Source organism: Paroedura picta, chromosome 8 (genome assembly GCF_049243985.1).
Source record: "Paroedura picta isolate Pp20150507F chromosome 8, Ppicta_v3.0, whole genome shotgun sequence".
NCBI classification, from domain to species: domain Eukaryota; kingdom Metazoa; phylum Chordata; class Lepidosauria; order Squamata; family Gekkonidae; genus Paroedura; species Paroedura picta.
Window position 1 is genome coordinate 101,980,349 of NC_135376.1, and position 20,173 is coordinate 102,000,521.

A 20,173-nucleotide genomic window follows, 5' to 3' on the forward strand; every position below is an offset into this window, starting at 1 on the left:
AATGGTTAAGGGGTTCTAAGGCGGGATGTGTCCATGATGAGGAAGGGTCCGGATTGGACCCTTCCTCAGGACAGACAATCGGAGGGACCAATTGGCAGGCGCACAGTGCCTGCCGATTGGTCCCTCCGATTCCCAGCCCCAGCAACTGCGAGCAAAGCGCCTCTCGCCGCGTCAGGCCGCCGCCTGAGGGAGCCCCCGGCAGTTGCGCAGAGCGCGGCTGCCGGGGACTCCCTGCCCGCCAAATGACCGCCGCCCGGGAGAGGCCCCGCCGCCCGACGGACCTCCCACAATCCGGTAAGTGCCTAGAGCCCGCTGTATTACTCATACAGCGGGCTTGATTACTAGTCCATTTAATAAAGTTCAATGTCTTATTGTGATCTGAGGTAACCTCTGAGGTAAAACTACGCATAAGGTAGAAAGGTGGCACTTTATTTCTGTCAGCTGGTTCAGAAATCTTTTTCTATTATAAGGGACTAGGGTGGGACAATTTGAGAACTATTTAAAAGCTAATATGCTACCAGGCTGACTGGCAAGAACAAGAGAAAGAAGAGTAGGGAACTTCCATATTGTTAAAGACAAAGTTGTGTGTCTTAGTTCCCTGCCTGCTTCAAGTATATTAGGGGCCAAAAAGGATGCTGGGAGAGAATGGAGCAAGTGAAGGGTATGCTCTCTTTAAACAAGAGCTATTGCATGCTCAAGTCATGACTATTCCAACAAGACAGAAACATGGAAAGTGATCCAAGCCTATTGGGATGAACAGAGAACAGCAGGAGCTAAGGAAGAAAAAAGAAATGTTCAAGAAATTGGGGGAAGGACAGACCTCTAAAGAGGAGTATCTGCAGGTTACCTGGCACTGTAGGTCAACCATCAAAGAGGCCAGAGCTGGGAGTGAGCTGATACCCATCATCTTTAGGACCTCTTAGAGCAGTAGTCCGCAAGCTTTCGCTTGCTGCGGACCGCCGCGCCGTAGTGGGGGGAGAGGGCGGCCCGGGGGCTCGCGCATGCGCGGCCGCCCCAGCGCAAGCATGCATGCGCGGACTGCCGCGCACGCGCATTTGCGCCGCCGCCATGCCGGCGGCCGCGGCTCACCCTCCCGGACCTCCGAGCCGCGAGCAAATCGGCCGCTAAAGCGGCCGATTAGCTTGCGGCTCGGCAAGCTTCTCTTCCCTCCCCTCCCGAAGCAAGAAGCTTGCCGGGCTGTGAGTTAATCGGCCGCTTTGGCGGCCGATTTGCTTGCGGCCTGGAGAGCTTCTCGCTTCGGGGGGGAGGGAAGAAGGAACCGCGGCCTGGCGCCGAGGCCTTCGCAGCCTGGCAGCGGGCTGCAGCCCGCGGGTTGGGGACCACTGAGAGGACTGGAGATGGGCCAGAAGACTGAAGGGGAATGAATCCTAATCTTCGACAAAGGAAGGAGACACAACAAGGCAAACTACAGGCTAGAGAGTCTGACCTCAGTTGCAGGAAAGATAAAGGAGCAGTTTTTAAAGGGGACAATCTACAAATATCTGGACAATTTGTTGGTCCAGGGAAGTCAGCATAGATTTGTCACCAACAGGTCCTGCGAGACCAACCTGGTTTCCTTCACTGACAGACTTACTAGATTGTGGAAACTCAGTTGGTAATGTTTAACTGGATTTCAGTAAGGCTGTGAGAGACTTTGATTCTAAATAAGTAAACTCTTTGAATTAAAATTTCTTTATTAGAAATGCAAGCATCTACTTTGAAGGCATAGCCAGAACTAGCTCAGAAAGCATAGGGTAGGAAATATAGGGGCTTGAGAGAGGCTCCCCCTCCCCTGGGAACTCAAACCAAGAACAGTTCAAAATATATCATAATATGGAGATAAAAGTCCATGCATCAAGGGATGGGAAGACATGGGATCTAAGGATCCGAATGGGGAGGAAAATAGAGGGCAATAAGGAAGAGGAAGTGAGAAATGTTTGGGGGAGGTTGGTATGCATAAAATACAACAGCAGGAAATCAACCTTGAGGTGTCAAAGGGTTCTGAAGGGTAAACTGGAGGACTGTAGACTGGATTTTTGGATGATTAGGTAGATAGGGAAGTGACTAGAAAACCACACTCAAAGAGTGGCTGTCAATGGTATTTTATCAGGTGAACAGTGGGGTGCCAAAGGGCTTGGTACTGGGTCCAATACTTTTCAACATTTTTATCAATGATCTTGCCAAAGGGATAAGACAGGCTTCCTTAGCCAGGGTTTCATGAAACCTTGGGGTTTCTTGACGGCCATGGAAGGGTTTCTTGAAAGAGTGGGAATTACCCTATTTACCCTATATAGTAAGGTCAACCCACCCACTTCCCAAAATTGCCAATGATGGGCTTAGAGGGGGTGGGAAGGGGAAGAGGAAGAAGAAAAAGAAGAGTTGGTTCTTATATGCTGCTTTTCTCTACCTGAATGAGTCTGAAAGCAGCTTACATTTGCCTTCCCTTCCCTCTCCCCACAACAGACACCCTGTGAGGGAGGGGAGGCTGAGCGAGCCCTGATATTACTGAAGAAGAAGGAGGAGGAGGAGTTGGTTCTTACATGCTGCTTTTCTCTATCTGAAGGAGATTCAAAGTGGCCTTCCCTTTCCCTACAACAGACACCCTGTGACGTAGGTGAGGCTGAGAGAGCCCTGATATTACTGCTCGGTCAAAACAGCTTTATCAGTGCTGTGGCGAGCCCAAGGTCACCCAGCTGGCTGCATGTGGGGAAACGGGGAATCAAATCTGGCTCACCAGATTAGAGGTCCATACTCCTAACCACCACACCAAGCTGGGCCCGATTGGATGTGTACATAGCTATGCTTCCCAACCATATTGTGTATGATCGCACCACTTCTAGCGGTTCTTGAAGCCTGAACAATGTTTCAGCGACTTACAACCTCTACTGGAAAATGACAGTTCTCTTTCACACATTATGGAGAGCAACCCTTTTCTTGCACACAGACAACCTCCCAATCTCAAACATCTCCTCACCCATGATAATACAACATCTAATCTGAACATGGATACTGGTACCAGAGCTTGCAACAAACCCAGATGTCAACTTTGCCGTCACATACATCCAGACAACTCAATCACTGGACCCAACAATGTCAACTACACCATCAAAGGCTTATTTACATGCCCATCCCCTAACATTGTATATGCCATCAAATGTGAACAATGCCCCTCCGTTCTCTACAAAGAACAAACTCTACGCCAAAGGATAAATGACATCAGGAACCACAAGACTGTGGGAGAACAACCTATCAAGACATTCAACAAATGACCTCAAAGTAACTGTTTTATTACAAGGGAACTTCAAGAACAGAATGGAATTGGGAAATTGCTCAAATGCAAGTCATTGCAGCATTCAGAACGATGGAATCCTCAGGACTCAACAGGGACATTGGTTTCTTAAATCACTATATATGCTAACCTGTGTTCTTAACAAACCCTCAGGAAAGCCTAATTTCCTCTGTATTTTAAATTATCTCCTATTTGTAATAACTGATTTGAATAAGTAGATTGTAATGTAACCATGACCAGTATAATACAATGTAGTTTGGAATACTACATATATTTTTTCAGCGAAATGCTCTACTTCCATTCTTGAGAGGACAGGTAGGAGCAAAAGGGCAAGATCTCAGTTAACTGCTGTCAGCAATTGATTATATAGTTGCCCATTATTTTCTTATAATGGGAATACATTTACTGGACCCATGATGTTTCCCACACAATTAAATCTCAAACGAATACAAACCAATATAAATTACTGGGTTTTTCCCCTACTTATCTTTGGAACCTGAAAACCATTTTCATCAACCATTTGGGGAATGGTGGGTGGGTCAACATGAACAAATGGTCATATCATTCAATAACTGTTTAACCATATCACTTAATAAATGTTTAAAACAATGATTAAAAAACCAATTTCAAAAAGCCATTGCGGGATCCATGGGACCCTGTCAGCTACCGCCCAGTGGTAACATTCTTAGCATGAACCAGTTTCTAACATTTTTGGAGGAAACTTTGGGTCTCCATCCATACCATCCATTCTGGCTTCTGTCCTGACCACAGGGTGGAGATGGTGCTAGTTGCCTTGGTGAACGACCTCCAGCACTAGATGGATCGAGGCAGTTAGGCTACCTTTGTGTTCTATTGGCTGTGAATGAAGGAATCAATCAATCAATCAATCAATCAATCAATCAATCAATCTATCTATCTATCTATCTATCTATCTATCTATCTATCTATCTATCTATCTATCTATCTATCTATCTATCTATCTATCTATCGACCACCACTCCCCAAAGGGCTTGCAGTGGTTTACATCATAAAACAATAAAAACACATAACCCCAAGAAAATTCCCAAATTATCAGAAATAAAAACAAAGGCAACAGTGGTCACACATCTCGTTCCAACCCATCTTCTTCAGACTAGTAGGTAAGTTAGGTGAGTTAGAATCTTTAACTGCTCCTGCGGAGCGGAATAAATAAAAGAGTAAGCCCTAAGGGGAAGGAGAAGGGGTGGGCTCTGTCCGGGATAAAAACTCGGAGGGCCCAATCAGGAGCCGCAAAGCCTTGCCTGGCAGGGGACTCACCGCACACAAGGAGAAGCAGCCTTCTCCGATGGTGAGTACTCCCACTGGCTTCCCCTCACCCTCACAGCCTGGTTTTACTGTGAGTTCAGGTATGGAAGTGGTGGCTTATAAGTACAATGATAAATAAATAAATAGTTTATATTTTTTTGATTGATTTAAAAAGGTAAGCACCGGGGTCATGTCTGACCCTCCCACCCATTTGGGAAAACCTTCCAGGGCTGTCACGAAACCCTGGGTTAGAAGATTAAGCCAACTGATTCCACCATGGATGACTTAACCCTCAAAAACAAAACAAACAAAACAGACTGAAATGAAAACTCCCTCCCCCCTCAATTAAATCTTTAATTTCTGCAATGCCCAAGAAGTCAGTCTCTTTTCTTCAAGTGTTCCTGTCATTCTTCTTTTCATGCTGCGATTTAAGATGATCTTCAAATGCTTATTTGTTGTTCATTATACCATTTAGAATCCCCGTAAGTATTGCAAGATTTAGTGAAAACATTTTTATATATTTTCCCCCTCTGGTCTCTGATTCAGGAGACTCCTTGAAGGAGGCAACTGGTATCTTTGTGAGTCAAAGTATGCTAAAAATTCTGAGCTGGGGAGTTTTCCAAAGCATGCAGGGAATTTTCACCAGCCAACTCCCATACTATGAAATCTGAAGGACTACAAAGCAATGGAAACAGGATGAAGCAGGAAAACTATTCTAGCAACAAGTGGATGAAAAGCCAAGGCTTGATAAGAACGTTTTGAAAAAAAGAAGATACCTGTCAGTAACACTAGACCAGGAGAGCTTTTCACTTTCTTCACAGGGATTATTTTAACAGCAGAAACAGAGCGTGAACATAAACGGACATCGTTTGCTGCAAACATAAAAGTACAGAAGATGGTGCATCCGGAAGCGAAGAACATCAGTGTGGGAACAAACAGGCCACACAATTTTCTAACAGCATCGAGATCTTGGTGGCTGACAATAGCAGGAAATTTCATAGGCAACAACAGTTTGGAGGAGAGTGACGTCATCATTAAAGGACAGGGTGTTCTGCTGCCTCTGACTCACTATGCAGGTATTACTGGAGAATGCAGCATCGCTGTCTGAAACAACTGGTTCATGGGTGCCAATATGTATTTCAGAGAACAAAGCATTTTCAATGGTATTTTACAAATAGTGGTTAAAATTTTAGTTTAAATGAAGCTGCATCCCAGGACATAAAAAAAGTCACAGTGCTTAAAATTCTGGAGTGGTGCTGGGAGTAGGAGAAATGGGCCAAAGCATCATATAAAAATCAGAATGTACTGATTTAACATAATGTTCATGGGATCAAGGGCCCTGTCGGAACTACCATCTTTCCACAGAGCCTGTAAGACGGAGCTCTTCCGCCAGGCATATGGTTGAGGCCAGGGCAGAGCCCGGGTTCCATCCAAGATCCCTAATCCATCGGCCAGTCTTTCTCGCCTCTCCCTATTACAGAATTAACACCCGACCTCTCTCTGAACAAGCGGGGAAAGCGGGGAAAGTTATAGAATAGAATGCCATCTTTTATTATAATAATGGGGTATTTATGGGATTTTATGGGATTTTACTTTGATTTTATATTTTATTGTGAACCGCCATGAGACCTTTTAGCAAATAGCGGTATATAAATCCAATTATAAATAAATAAAATAATTAATAAATTTCAGTGCAAAGTATTTTGTTAACACGTTTTGTTAACTTGAATGCCACCAACTTTACTATGGAGCATTCATCTTGGTGTGCTTGCAGTATTTAAAAACAAATTTGCAACTCAGCCCACAGGTTGCTTCTTCTGCTCTGAAGTTGGACAAAAGTTCCTGTTCACCTTCTGCCCCACTGTCATCACTATCCTGTTCTTAGCTTGTTCCAGATTTGTCCTTGACATATTTGAACACAGAGGTCCCTGACTTTTCTGGGCCTTTAGAATTCCGACACAGGGAAGTGGCCACAGACACAAAATGGCTGCTGCAGGAGATGGAGTCAGCCACAAACGGCAGCCGCAGTTTACCTTCAGTCACACAGTGAAGATCTTTGTGTCATGGTGGCAACTGCTGCCCAAGGAAAACGTTTAAAAATCTGCAAAGCCAACTGAATCTCCAGTGGCCAAAAGGCCCACTCGGCCCCATCTACTTTCTAAAAATAAGATATTTTTAGAAAGGTATCAGTAGGTGTCATGGTGCCCACTGTAATGCAATAGTACAGATGCTGCACTAAAGTTTCAGTGGACTTAGAAAGGCAATTCTGCTTAGGAGATTCTCCACGTCCATCACAAGCACACTAGAACCGTTCCATAGAGGTCCTTCAGTAAAGATCTGTTTGCCCCACCTGGCCTTAGCCTATGACTTAACAGTGATGCTATTATTAATTAATTTATTATTATTAAAATGTTTGCATGCCATCTTTCCACCTAGTTTCAGCCCTCAAGGCAGCAAATGATTAAGAAATTAAAAATCATCTTTTAAAAACGATGCATATATATCTAATTGGCAGCAAAGAGGATCGGTAAATGGATGCCAGATAAAACAGAACAGCTGTCACCATCCAATAAGAGACAATGACCAAGGGGAGAAAACAGGGTTGCTACTTGTAATCGTTGTGCATCAAGTATCTTCTGTGCAGTTCACACATGGAGACTGTCCAATGAGCAGGCCTGGTCTGGAAAGGTTCTACATAGCTAAACCTCTAGAGCAGTGTTCCCCAACCACAAGGCCATGGCTGGGCCATGGAGGCCTTGGTATTGGGCCGCAGCAGGGGGGGAGGCGCAAGCGCCAGTGTGCCAGCAGGCGCACCTCCCTCCCCCTCGCAGAACGGCGCTTGCTGCACTGGAAGGTGGCCGATCGCTCCAGTGCTGCGTCGTGGGGGGGGGAGGGAGGCGCACCTGCTGGTTTGTGGGTGCCAGCACGCCTCCCTCTCCCCCCCAGTCCCCGGACCTCCCTATCCCCTACCCGGTCCCCAGCCCGAAAAAAATGGGGGACCACCGGCGGCGGTGGGGAGGGCGATCGGGAGGATCCTGGGAGTGCCGTGAATGCGCGTTTGCAGGCGCGCATGCCGCAAATGCGCATGCGTGACCTGGCGCAGCCCAGGCCGCAGCCCGGTGGTTGGGGACCACCGCTCTAGAGGACGCTGCAAGCTAATTAAACTCTTGGCTCCTTCTATAGTACACATGCTCCTGTGCTGCAACACCCTCACCCTCAGTATCTATCTAAGTAGGAGGGAGAGTCTGTGTACCAGCACAGAAGATCCTCGATGAACAACAGTTACAGGTAGCAGCCCTGTTTTTATCGTCAATCTTCTGTGCAGTTCACACATGGGGATTTTAGCAAGCCAGACACAAGGAGGCCTTTATTTAAACAATAAATGTAACACTTCTTTCCCCACATGAGACTCCTGTCTAGCCTGAATGTCCAATGTATAGTGGCGAACAAGCGCTTTGGCTGAAGACAATTTCGCTGCTCTACAGATCTACAAATATGGGACTCTATCCAGGAATGCTGTGGACCACGTCATCACTCTTTTAGAATGACCCTTGATCTCCAATGGGCATTCCTTCCTGGCTGTAGCGTAGCACATCCTTACAGTAGACACTGTTCACCTGGAGACAGCCTCACAGTATACCCTCGTCTCCTTGGTAGCAACTGCTATGCACAAAAACAAAGAATTTTCTAAATTTAGATGTTATCTAAATCTAAATGTTATTATATTATAATTGTGGTTTTGTAATCTTTTGATGTTTTTTGAAAGTTGTTTTGATGTTATAGTCTGCATAATGTTTAATGTAAGTTATAATGTTCTGTGTAAACCACCCAGAGCTGCAAAGAAATGGGTGGTATAGAAATCTAAATTAAAAAAATAAAATAAAATAAATTCTACTGTCCTCTGTAAGTAAAATAAAAGCACCCTTTTCACATCTAATGAATGCAGTTGCCTTTCTGCCTCAGATTGCCTGAGGAAAAAACACAGGAAATGTAATACTTTGGGATGTGTGGAATTTCAATAAAACTTTGGTAACAAAAGATAAACTTCTCCCTAACATGACAGTACAATGGGTTCCACCGGAGGACATATATTAGAATCATAGAATCATAGAGTTGGAAGGGGCCATACAGGCAATCTAGTCCAACCCCCTGCTCAACGCAGGATCAGCCCAAAGCATCCTAAAGCATCCAAGAAAAGTGTGGATCCAACCTTTGCCTGAAGACTGCCAGTGAGGGGGAGCTCACCACCTCCTTAGGCAGCCTATTCCACTGCTGAACTACTCTGACTGTGAAAAACTTTTTCCTGATATCTAGCCTATATCGTTGTACTTGAAGTTTAAACCCATTACTGCGTGTCCTCTCCTCTGCAGCCAATGGGAACAGCATCCTGCCCTCCTCCAAGTGACAACCTTTCAAATACTTAAAGAGGGCTATCATGTCCCCTCTCAACCTCCTTATTACACAATCCCTTTAGGAACCTCTTAGTCAGATGGTGGGTAAAGAGAGGTTTTCCCTCCATCTGGATATGAAATGCTGATATGCACTTTTAATGAAGTGCTAGATGCACTTTTAATGAAGAAAAACTTAATCCCGCCTCCTTCAATGACAGGAGGTACTCAAAGAAGCAGTCATAGACAAACATCATGTTGTAAACCTCTTACACTTAGATCCATAGCACTTCCCAATAGTAAGCTTTCTGGAACTGTGAGAAATTGTTAAATCCTTGTCCCCCGTCCCCCCCTCCATGCTGTCATGCTGTTGACAAAGCCAACTCAGATTGGGGCTCTGATGTTTGTAGGGCTTTCTCCCAAAGCACCGTCCATAACTTGCAAGCCTGATCTCCTCTAGCCTTAGAGGTGAACTTTTGGCAGATTTTGCAAGTGGGGACAGAATGCTCCTTGCCCAGAAAGGACACAAATTGTCAAGATGAGGCATCTTTGCACCACATTTGGTACACTTCTTAAATAACGCTTTCTGAGCTATAACGATAGCATAAGAACTTCCTCACCGCACAAGCTTTCGAGAAGGCAATTGACTCCTTTGGCGGCAAAAGAACTGAGGGTGAGGGCACTGCCAAGAGTTTAATTAGCACACAGTACCCTCTAGAGTACTCTGTGCCTCTTGTGGCGCAAGAGCCTCTTGTGGCGCAGAGTGGTAAGGCAGCGATATGCTGTCTGAATCTGTCTGCCCATGAGGTTGGGAGTTCGATCCCAGCAGCCGGCTCAAGGTTGACTCAGCCTTCCATCCTTCCGAGGTCGGTAAAATGAGGACCCAGCTTGCTGGGGGGTAAACGGTCATGACTGGGGAAGGCACTGGCAAACCACCCCGTATTGAGTCTGCCAAGAAAACGCTAGAGGGCGTCACCCAAGGGTCAGACATGACCCGGTGCTTGAACAGGGGATACCTTTACCTTTACCTTACCCTCTAGAGGCTTGGCTATGAAGAACCTCTCCAGAGCAGGCCTGCTCATGCGCAGTGCCCATGTGTGAACTGCACAGAAGATTGACGATAAACAGACATATCTCCCCAGTTGCTGTCGTGCACTGCAGGTAGTTAAATGAATTGCTTAATATGGATTGCTTTTATGTTTTATGATGATGATGTGCTACTGCTTCAGGCATGCTTAACTCTTAAACCAAGTAAGCAAGCCAAGTCAACCAAACCCTTGCCACCTGTACTGTCTGTGGGCCTCATGCTAGGCCAGCCTGTAGCGCCATCTAGGATGAGATGGATTTCTAACCATGGCAAGGGCAGCCAAGGTGATCAATCAAACTTTATTACACTCGTTCAGACCAAGTTGTATAAAGTCAATACATAAAAGGCCAAAAGAACATGGTCATTTAATGTAATAACATTCAAAACAGATGATAAAATAGAGCTTAAAATTATGCTACTTTAGAGCATCGTATTTTTATGGCGGTGGCACAAAACGTAGCCAGCTGAGTTGTCACCTGGGGGGACTCCTCACTTAGCAGCCTCTTTGCTCGATCTACATCCTGATGTTCTGGCAACCTTTTAAGGAGCGGCTCAATCAAGTGGCTACGAATGTCGACATAAGCAGGGCAGTGGAACAAGATAGGCTCTCTTGTATCAATTTCGCCACTCCCACAAAAACATTGCCTCAGTGTAAGGGGATCCAAGGTGCTCCATCCCTAGGACTTAGATCTCTGACTAACTCTGGCAAGCTTCTGATTGGCTTGGGGCAAGCTTAGTGATTTGCCTGCCATGGGCCATTTCCTGTGCCAAATTCTGAGGAGAATATGAAGACAACAATCTAGTCACCTTAAAGCCACTGGTGCCTGCTTTTGTGCCCCTTGAAATCTGGTCTGAGTGGCTTTTGTTCTGCAGAGGCCCCATTCTGATGAACAGGAAGACACAAAATTGTTTCAATTTACCTGCCTTGCAAATTATTTTTTCTACTGACAGAAGCCTGCAAGCAAAAAACAGCACCCTTGTGCAGTCAGTGTGGTGAAGGGTCACAGAAATAACTGTACCACCTCTAGGCAACACACCTCTCTCTTGTCCGTTGCTGCAAGACACTAATCCATTCAGCTCCGTTTCCCCCATGTCAATTTCTTCGTGTTCTGGAAGAATAACAGGGTTAGTCCATTCTCACACCGCAAACACAAGCATAGTAAGACTTCCATGAGACTTCACTCAGGGGAGACAGAAGACACAACATTCAAGATTGGCTTGAAATAAGTTGTCTATAAAATCTCCCAATTATTGGGAGGGGGAGGGGAAGGTACAACAGAAGTCCAGCCATTTATTATTATTATTATATATTTATTACCCCACATAAAATACATACAATTATAACCCCCATTAATTAAAATTATATATCCCGGCAGCAAAAGCCTATCCTCCCATCCCAAACAACTAACTCCCTCTCTGTGCACCACAGGGGTAATCTACGGATGCTGGTGGTCCACCGCGAGGCGATGGTCTGGCCAAGTGGTGGTCTCTTCTGGAAGGGCCCATTTGATCTTCCATACCCTGGCCTCGACTGTAGGTCTGTTCTGCAGGCCCTGTGGAATGCAGAAAGCTCCCACAGGGCCCTCGGCTCTTCCGGGAGCTCATTCCACCAGGTTGGAGTCAGGACCAAAAGGGCCCTGGCCCTGGTTGAGGCCAGGCGAACCTTCTGGGGGCTAGGTACCACCGACACGTTAGTGCCCACTGAGCTTAAAGCCCTACGGGGGGTGTGGAGCAACAGCCGGCCCCTCAGATATGTGGGTCCCAGACTGCCTTAAAGGTCACAACCAGAACCTTGAACCTGATTCAGGCCCCAACTGGTAACCAATTCAGCTTGCTCAGCAAAGGCTGGATGTGGGCCATCCAATATGTTCCCGTGAGGACCCTAGCAGCTGCATTTTGCACCAGCTGCAATTTCCGGGTCACAGACAGGGGCAGGCCCAGTTACAGAAGTACATTCTGGAGGTGAATGTTGCATGGATGAACATGGCCAGAAGCTCTGAAGACAGGTAGGCACTAGTTGCCTTGCCTGGCCTAGATGGTAAAACGCCTGGCGGGCTATCCTCATGACCTTGGCCTCCATAGATGCTGGATGATTTCCCCGGCTTTTTTTTTAAGTGCAAAGGCAGTTTTGTGGGGCTGTACAGTTCCTAAAGTTTCAACTAAATAAAAATGACCAAGGTCACAAAAGCGTGGGTTTCTTTTTTCTTCCAAAGTAGTAACTCAGAACTCTCTTACAGTTATAGGACAATCCTAAGTAGAGTTACACCATTCTAGTCCACTGACTTCAATGGATCTAGAAGGGTGTAACTCAACCATATGCCTGGTGGACGAGCACCATTTTACAGGCCCTTCCAATCCATTAAGTACACTAAGACCAGGTTAATGGATCGACTGGCAGATTTTCTCATTGGACCAAACCTAATCTAGAATTTCAGCAGCAGACCCGGGGGGAGGGGGGGGGAGAGAGAGAGAGAGAGAGAGAGAGAGACCAAGCCAGTGACTCCTATTTCTCTTTTCTCTCACAGACACCAGCCCTAGCATCTTTTAAAGTTGAAATTGATGGGCATCTAGTTGTAAGGTTTCTGCTGATTGCCCAAACATGGATCTCTGACTTGGTGCAAAACATCGAGTTTACTGAAAGCAACTGAGTTAACCTTGTTAGAACTGAAGCCAAGTAATACAGGTTTAGCATATATCTCCACATTCTAAGCCTCTCCCATAGAACCCAGGAAACATGGGAAATCTTCAAAGCCCAACAACATAATTATCAAAGGACGCTCATCCGCATTCCCGGAGCCAGGCAAAGATGAATTGGGCATTGTGTGACGGCAGAAAAAAAACACCGCGTGCAATTAGCATGGACAGAAATTCCTAACATCTACGCTTCGTTTGCTAAAATAGATGGCAGAAGCCAGGCACTTCTGATACTAGTCAAACAAGACTCTCCTCTTAGGGGGACATATATTAGTCTAATGGATCTTATGAATGCCTGACACAGTGCTTGGAAGTTCCTGTCATGTGAAAGAAAAACCAAAGCAAGGACATGAGGATGCAAATAGAGAGAGTGCTTACCAGAAGTCATGGTGACGGGGAGACTTGGCTTCTGCACGTCCAAGTTCTGGTCCTGCCTGGAGAAATGAGAAAGGGAAACAGTGTGAGAGTGCTCTGTGCTCCAGCCCGCTCTCACTGTGGGCACACAAACACACCCACCGCAAAGAGGGTCTCCACAAAGGCCTGGTGCTCAGCACAGGGAAATCAGCATTGCATCTGTGTAACGATTACTGTGGTAATTGAAATCTACCAGACTTCAGGAGTGTTTTTCCGAATTCCACGGAGTGCAGACTGCTGGTGGGAAGCCCTCTTGGGTTTTGACCAAAGGCCGGGTATAGGTAAAGGTATCCCCTGTGCAAGCACCGAGTCATGTCTGACCCTTGGGGTGACGCCCTCCAGGGTTTTCATGGCAGACTCAATACGGGGTGGTTTGCCAGTGCCTTCCCCAGTCATTACCGTTTACCCCCCAGCAAGCTGGGTACTCATTTTACCGACCTCGGAAGGATGGAAGGCTGAGTCAACCTTGAGCCGGCTGCTGGGATTGAACTCCCAGCCTTATGGGCAAAGCTTTCAGACGGCTGCCTTACCACTCTGCGCCACAAGAGGCTCTAAGGCCTGGTATAAGAGCTCCATTTTACAGGCCCTGCAGAATTATTTCAGCTATATCCCAGCCTTGGTGAGGCTGAGGGATCAAGTGATACTAGCAGCGCTGACCCACCTCAGTCTAGCTGGCGATGGAGGCCATCCACCAGGGTGGCCAGTGCTATCTCAACTCCATGGCCAGGCTGGAAGCCCGACTGGGGTGGGCCTAGGTCCACGGTCAATCGGTCTGTGGCACCCCTTTCCACCACCTTCCCTAGAAACGCCAAGTGTGAGACAGGGGAGCAGTTGGCGATTCCCACGGATCCAGAGTCGTTTTTCTCAGCAAAGGCCACCCCACTGCCTCCTTTAGTTCCTCCAGGAATTCTCCAGTTGAGAGGGAAAGGTTGATTGTCTCCTGAAGGGGGCTCCCTATCCTCCAATCCCTCCTTTTGATGAGGGGCAGGGGGCCTGTGGTTGCCCTTGTTGAAGTCAGTATCCTGTCCACTTTGGTCAGTGAGAGCTTGCAAATGTCTCTGTTGGCTTGTTCTGGTGTCCTCCTTCGAGGGTGCTGAGTGATCAGACTACTCTAAATAATTGTGCTCGGGGCAAGTTTGCGGGCATGATGGAAGTAGAGTACAAGTCATGTTTTACTGATTTTACCACCATGACCTCGAAGATAGTCTCAACTCTTCGCCTCTTCTCTTCCAGCAAAAAAGTATTTAGTGGGATATGCAACATTGCCGGGGGGGGGGGGGATCTACATTCAGGGTCACTTCCATTTTGAGTAGACACAGTATATTATGGTTATAATGTCAGTATGCTTGTTGAATCAGTTAGTGTTAGGAGGGGCTTAGTGGAGTTCAACATCCACCCCCCCACGCACTAGCAATGGTCTTGCCCCTCCCCCGGGACCCCTTACTAGTCCAGGCCCCTGAGTGTCAGTGCCTGACAGGTGGTTCATTCCCCCCAACCAACCCCCTCCCTCAAGTTCTCTCCAAATGATGTGTAATAATATATTTTTTTCTTTTTAATTATGTTCTTCACCCAAGAAAAAATATTTATTTCCCTTCTTATATTTGTACTGTGCTTGGCCACATGGTGGCGGTCTTTACAAGCTTTCTGGCTCTCCCAATGAAGCCCAGGCCCACCTCCCCAGTCTCCTCTAAGGGCTCCTCTGGTCAGAGGGAGCCTCAAAGTAATTGACCCCTTTTCAGATCCTGACCTCTCTTCCTCAGAGGCAAGAAGTCATTTTATTACTACAGAAGCAGGCTGCTCTGGGAAACGCAAAATAAATTATTATCTGATTGAGGCAATGCATTTGATTAACCTTAGGGGCTCAACGGTTGGATGATTTTTTAAATATCTCTATAGGTATTAAATTGTTTAACATAAATTATCTGATCTCATCACTGTTATTTGCAAATGGCCACTGTTATTAACTGCACATTTTTGATTTTCGCATAGAAACGTAACCTCAGTCTGTCCACAATCATTTCCTTTCTTTTCTCTATGAATAAATTCTTGCTGAATTAATTTCATGCACCTGACAAGGCTGACTCCGTCTTGAAAATGCTTCTGCTACAATAAATGTACAGATCCTGTTGATGTTATTTCTCTTAATTAATAACTGCATATCCTCAAGTCGCAACCACACTTCATGGTGATCCCAGGACTGTTAGGGGTTTCAGGACCACGGATAAGTAGAGAGGTGTTGCCATTACCTGCCTCTGTGTTGGGGCCCTGAGCATCCTGGGTAGACTCCTCACCAAGGGTGCCTCGACTCAGCCATTGGTCTTCAACACAAGTGAGGATACTGCCAATGGATTCTTCAAACATTAATGTCACTATGCTTTAGGATGCTTTGGAGCGATCCTGCGTTGAGCAGGGGGTTGGACTAGATGGCCTGTATGGCCCCTTCCAACTCTATGATTCTATGGTTCTACCTGCCGAGCTACATGCTACATTTTACTAGGTTCTACTCTGACTCCTGCACAAATCAAACCTTTGCCACAAGTTCTGTACTGTAACAAAATTTTCAAGAAAGCAGAAGATGTTTGAGATTGGAACTAGGGATGTTCACTTTGGCTCGGAGGCCAGTGCCACGGCTTGGAGAGGAGGGGCTGTGGCGGCGTGCCCGCTGCCCCATCTTTCCTGCCCAGGGATCCTCTTCTGGCCTTGACCAGGGCCGGAGCTTTCTCCATCCTGCCCCCCCCCCCCGGTGGAAGGAGCTCCCAGAGGAGATCAGGGCCCTGACGGAACTTCCACAGTTCCGCAGGGCCTGCAAGAGGGAGCCCTTCCACTAGGCTTTCGGTCAAGGGCAATGAAGCAATTCTACCAATCAGAGCCCAGAGAACCCTCTCAGTACCAACCACATCTCGCAGATGGGTGAGTCAAGCCACAGCACTAAAACAACACAAAATACTGAGCTGTAAAATCATAATGACATTAAACATCTTAACACCGCCCATGGCGCCGTGGGTGCCACGGACTAAATAAAACGGTAAGGCGTTCTGAAGCGAGATGTGTCCGTGATTGGACCCTTCCTCCGGACAGGCAATCTGCTTCGCGCCTGCCGATTGGTCCCTCTGATTCCCAGCCCCGAGCAACTGCGAGCCGCGCTCTGCGCGGCTCGCAGTTGCTTCTTTGCCGCCGGCCTGACGCGCAGCGCGGCTGCTGGGGGCTCCCTGACCTCATCGGCGCTGAAAAACAAAACCTCCGAGGAGCCACCGAAAACAGAAAGAAAAAAAAAATCCGACAAGCACCAACGAGTCGCATCAGAAGCCGCCAAGGAGCACCCGTCCTCCGACACGTACGCACAGTGCGGCTGCCGGGGCCTCCCTTCCCTCATCGCCACTGGGAAAAAAAACCCTCTGAGGAGCCACCGAAAGAAAAAAAAAACCCCGCAAGCGCGGCCAAGGAACACCCGTCAGGAGCTGCGGAACCGCCGGCAGCCTCCTCTTACAGGTAGCCTTCCCTGGGTTGGGAATATTCCTTGTGGTTTGGAGGCGGGGCTTCAAAATGTTACAGTGCCTCAGAGCCTACCCACCAAAGCAGCCATTTTCACCTGGGGAGCGGCTTTATAATCTGACTAGTAATCAAGCCTGCTGTAATCAAAATACAGCGGGCGCTAGGCAAGGGAGCCTCTGTCAGTTGCGCGCAGCACAGCTGCCGGGGGCTCCCTTGCTCCCTTTTTGCCAGGGCGGGAATCGGCGAGGCCAATCAGTCTATCCGGAGGAAGGGACCAATCGGCACCCTTCCTCATCCCAGACAGAGCCCACCCTAACTCCTCCCCCTAAGCCCTTATGGCTTTATTTAGTCCGCGGTGCCGCGGGCTGTGTTAAGATGAGCTGCAATTCCAGGAACTCTCCAGGCCCCATCTGGAAGTTGGCTACCCCTGGATTGGAGATATTCCTGGAGGTTTGGAGGTGGGGCCTTAAAACAGTACAATGCCTCAGAGTTCAAAGGAGCCATTTTTGCCTGCAGAGCTAATCATTATAATCTAGAGATGAACAGTGATACTAGGGACAACAGTAAAGGCTTGCAGGCTTAGGTTGGGATGAGTAGTGTGGGTGTGTCCTGCCACGGCTATGGGCTCTGACCAGCTCACCAGCAACACTTTGTATTTTGGGGTGCAAACAAACAGACCAGCAAGAGTCCTGTGAGTCTGGAAAGTGCAATAAGATCTAAATAAAGAATATAGACCCTGTACTTGTGAACAAGTAACTAGCTGGAGAGACATGGGAACTAAAGTGACTTTTCTCAAGCTTGGCCTGTTAAATAAAAAAACAGTCAGGAAGGTCCTACGAAATCAAAGGCATAAGTGGTCCAGAATTTCAAGTGAAGTAGAGAGTGAGACTTTGAGGGAAACTAGGTGATCCACTTTTATTAGGCAATGTCTTGTCCTTGTGGACAACAACAAGGACTGCAATTGACAGCAGTAGGCATCAGGCATCAGAAGGGCAGAAAACAGTATTTGCCAGGAACGTCCTATGAACTCAAAGCATAAGTGGCCCAGAATTTCAAGTGGAGTTAGCTTGACAGGAAAGCATTTGGCTTTTTTGCATATCATAGCAGAGCAAACTCAACGATTATGCGTTTGAGAGAGCCTTCCTCAAGTGGGAGAGTGCCACTGCCACATGCAGAATCAAGAAAACAAACAATTTTTTGCAGACTTTTTGTGAGTTCCTGCTGTGCATAACCAATCCAGGCCTCAGGCTTCAGAAGGGTAGACATCACCAGCCAAGCAACAGACCGTGCTAACCATGGGGAATCTGTAGCTACATGCGTTAATTTGAAGGGACCTACGTCAGGCGGGAGAGCTTTACATTCAGCCCAAGTGCCTGGAGATGAGCTGTACTTCTGGGAGATCTTCAGATGCCACCTGGAGGTTGGCATCCATAAACCTCAGTGTGATACAATACTATAGAGTCCCCCCTCCAAAGCAGCCATTTTGGGCTGTGGGTGAGGCTCAGAGAAAATGAAAAGTGCTGCTTTTCACAAGGACGCAAACTATTTATATTTTAAAAAAATAGATCCAGGTGGGTCACTATGTCTGTCTGAAGTAGCAGAATAAAATTTGAGTTGAATGGCACCTTTAAGAGCAACACAGTTTTATTCTAGGTGTGAGCTTTCGTGTGCATGTACACTTCCTCATACAATGAAATCGGAATAATCAGAGTGCAGATATAAGGACAGAGTAAATAAGCAGGAAATCAGTAAACAGCATCATGAAGATATCCCATAAATATGTATAATATCTTGCTAGAATAAGAGTTATCAGTCATTTGGGTCCAATTGTCGTTCACAAAAATATAGGAGGAATAAAAATGTCAAGGTTAGTGATTAATGGCAGATGCTTTCCCAGTTGTGAAAAGAAGTACTGTATATACTCGCATATAAGCCGACCTGCATAAGTCGAGGCACTTAATTTTACCACAAAATCTGGGCAAACTTATTGACTCGCATATAAGCCGAGGGTGGGAAATGCAGCAGGCTACTGGTGAATTTACAGGGTGGCCTAAGTGCTTAATCCATGCTCCATCATCACAGGCTCTGCCATCCAGCCTCCCCCCACCCACCCCACACACACAAATACAGAAAACTCAAGAGGATGAATAGCTGCTGGTTTTTGTTCCCTGCTTTTCACTAACCAAAGGAGTCTCAAAGCGGCTTACAATTGCCTTCCCTTCCTCTCTTGATGCCAGACACCCTGAGAGAGCACTGACAGAACTGCTCTATGATAACAGCTCTGGCAAGAGAACCCCCAGGCCAGCAAACCAGAGCAGAACAATAGTACCCAAAGTTGGCAACCTACTACAAGTACAAGAGCTACCAAACTGGGGGTTACAGTGCCCTCCCAGAACAAAACACTGAAAGAAAGAACCGTAAGACTGAAAACTGAAAGAAAGAACTGTAAAAATCAACTTTTAAAAGAAACACAACCCCAAGAAGAAAAGGCAAACAATGCTGCCCCTCAGATAAAAGAAGAAACATTGAAAAAACAGTAAATCCCAAAGCACCCCCAAACCCCACCCCACCCACAGAAACCAAAAGAATAGTTTGGAAGAAGTGATTAGGAAAAGAAGGGGAAAAAGATATCAGAACCCCTCAGTCAAACCATTGATGTCCTACAAGCTGCCAGAGTACGCTTTCAAGATATTTGCAGAAGGCAATGGTTAGCGGGGAGCAATTAGCTCACTTGCAAAGAGCTTAGTTTTTAAGATCTTTGCAGAAGGCAAAGGTTAACTGGAGGCCACTGGCTCACTTGCAAAGAGCTCAGGTTGCAGATGCAATGCTGCGATTGGCTGGCTGGGGGCAGGCTGTTAATCAATTGCCCACATATAAGCTGAGGAGGTCTTTGAAGTGCTAAAAACTGTGCTGGAAAACTCAGTTTATATGCGAGTATATATGGTAATTAAAAGAGACCTATTGCTAGTCCCATCTATCTCCGCCCAAGTATGAAAACATCCCCACAAGTGACAAGCTGTGCTGAGTTCAAAGACCAGAGAGTTAGATTCTATCTACTTCACTGCATAACATTACAGTCCCATTGTCCCAAATGCAATAAAATGAAGAGGGGATTGTAAGGAATGTAGATACGAGCTGAGGACGGAAGGGAATTGTTGGCATTTAATGGCATATACAATAATAGAACATGAGCATGTGAATAAGTCTTCGATCGTGTAGTTGATGTTATTAGGACTGGTGATTGTGTTGCCTGAGTGTACGTGGCAGCAAAGCTGGCACCTAGCAAGCTCTTGTACCAGGGTCCATGTACAAGTTAGATGAGACTGAACTCAGCACCGCTTGTCACTTGTGGAGATGCTTCCATGCTTGGGTGGAGATGGATGGGCCAGCAAAAGGTGACTTTTAATGACTTATTTTCACAACTGGGAAAGCATCTACCATTAATCACTAACCATAACACTTTTATTCCCCTTAGATTTTTGGGTAATAGTAGTAAGTTTATTCTGGAATTACACCAGAGCAATA

At 46.6% G+C, this 20,173-nt stretch overlaps 1 protein-coding gene across 50 annotated transcripts in view; it reads right to left on the reverse strand.

Annotated features, from left to right (window-relative positions):
* SORBS1 (sorbin and SH3 domain containing 1) overlaps positions 1-20,173 on the reverse strand; it is a 268,843-nt gene that overhangs the window by 75,212 nt on the left and 173,458 nt on the right. For 46 of the 50 annotated variants that reach the window (XM_077351030.1, XM_077351044.1, XM_077351036.1 and 43 more), the window contains 3 exons: positions 13,121-13,176; positions 11,086-11,157; positions 5,350-5,445 (listed from right to left, as the gene is read on the reverse strand). In XM_077351030.1, coding sequence (XP_077207145.1) covers positions 5,350-5,445; positions 11,086-11,157; positions 13,121-13,176 — 224 coding nt within the window. Of the gene's footprint in view, positions 1-4,030; positions 4,150-5,349; positions 5,446-11,085; positions 11,158-13,120; positions 13,177-20,173 lie in introns of those variants that run through there. The other 4 variants (XM_077351034.1, XM_077351048.1, XM_077351043.1 and 1 more) reach the window with 2 other exon arrangements.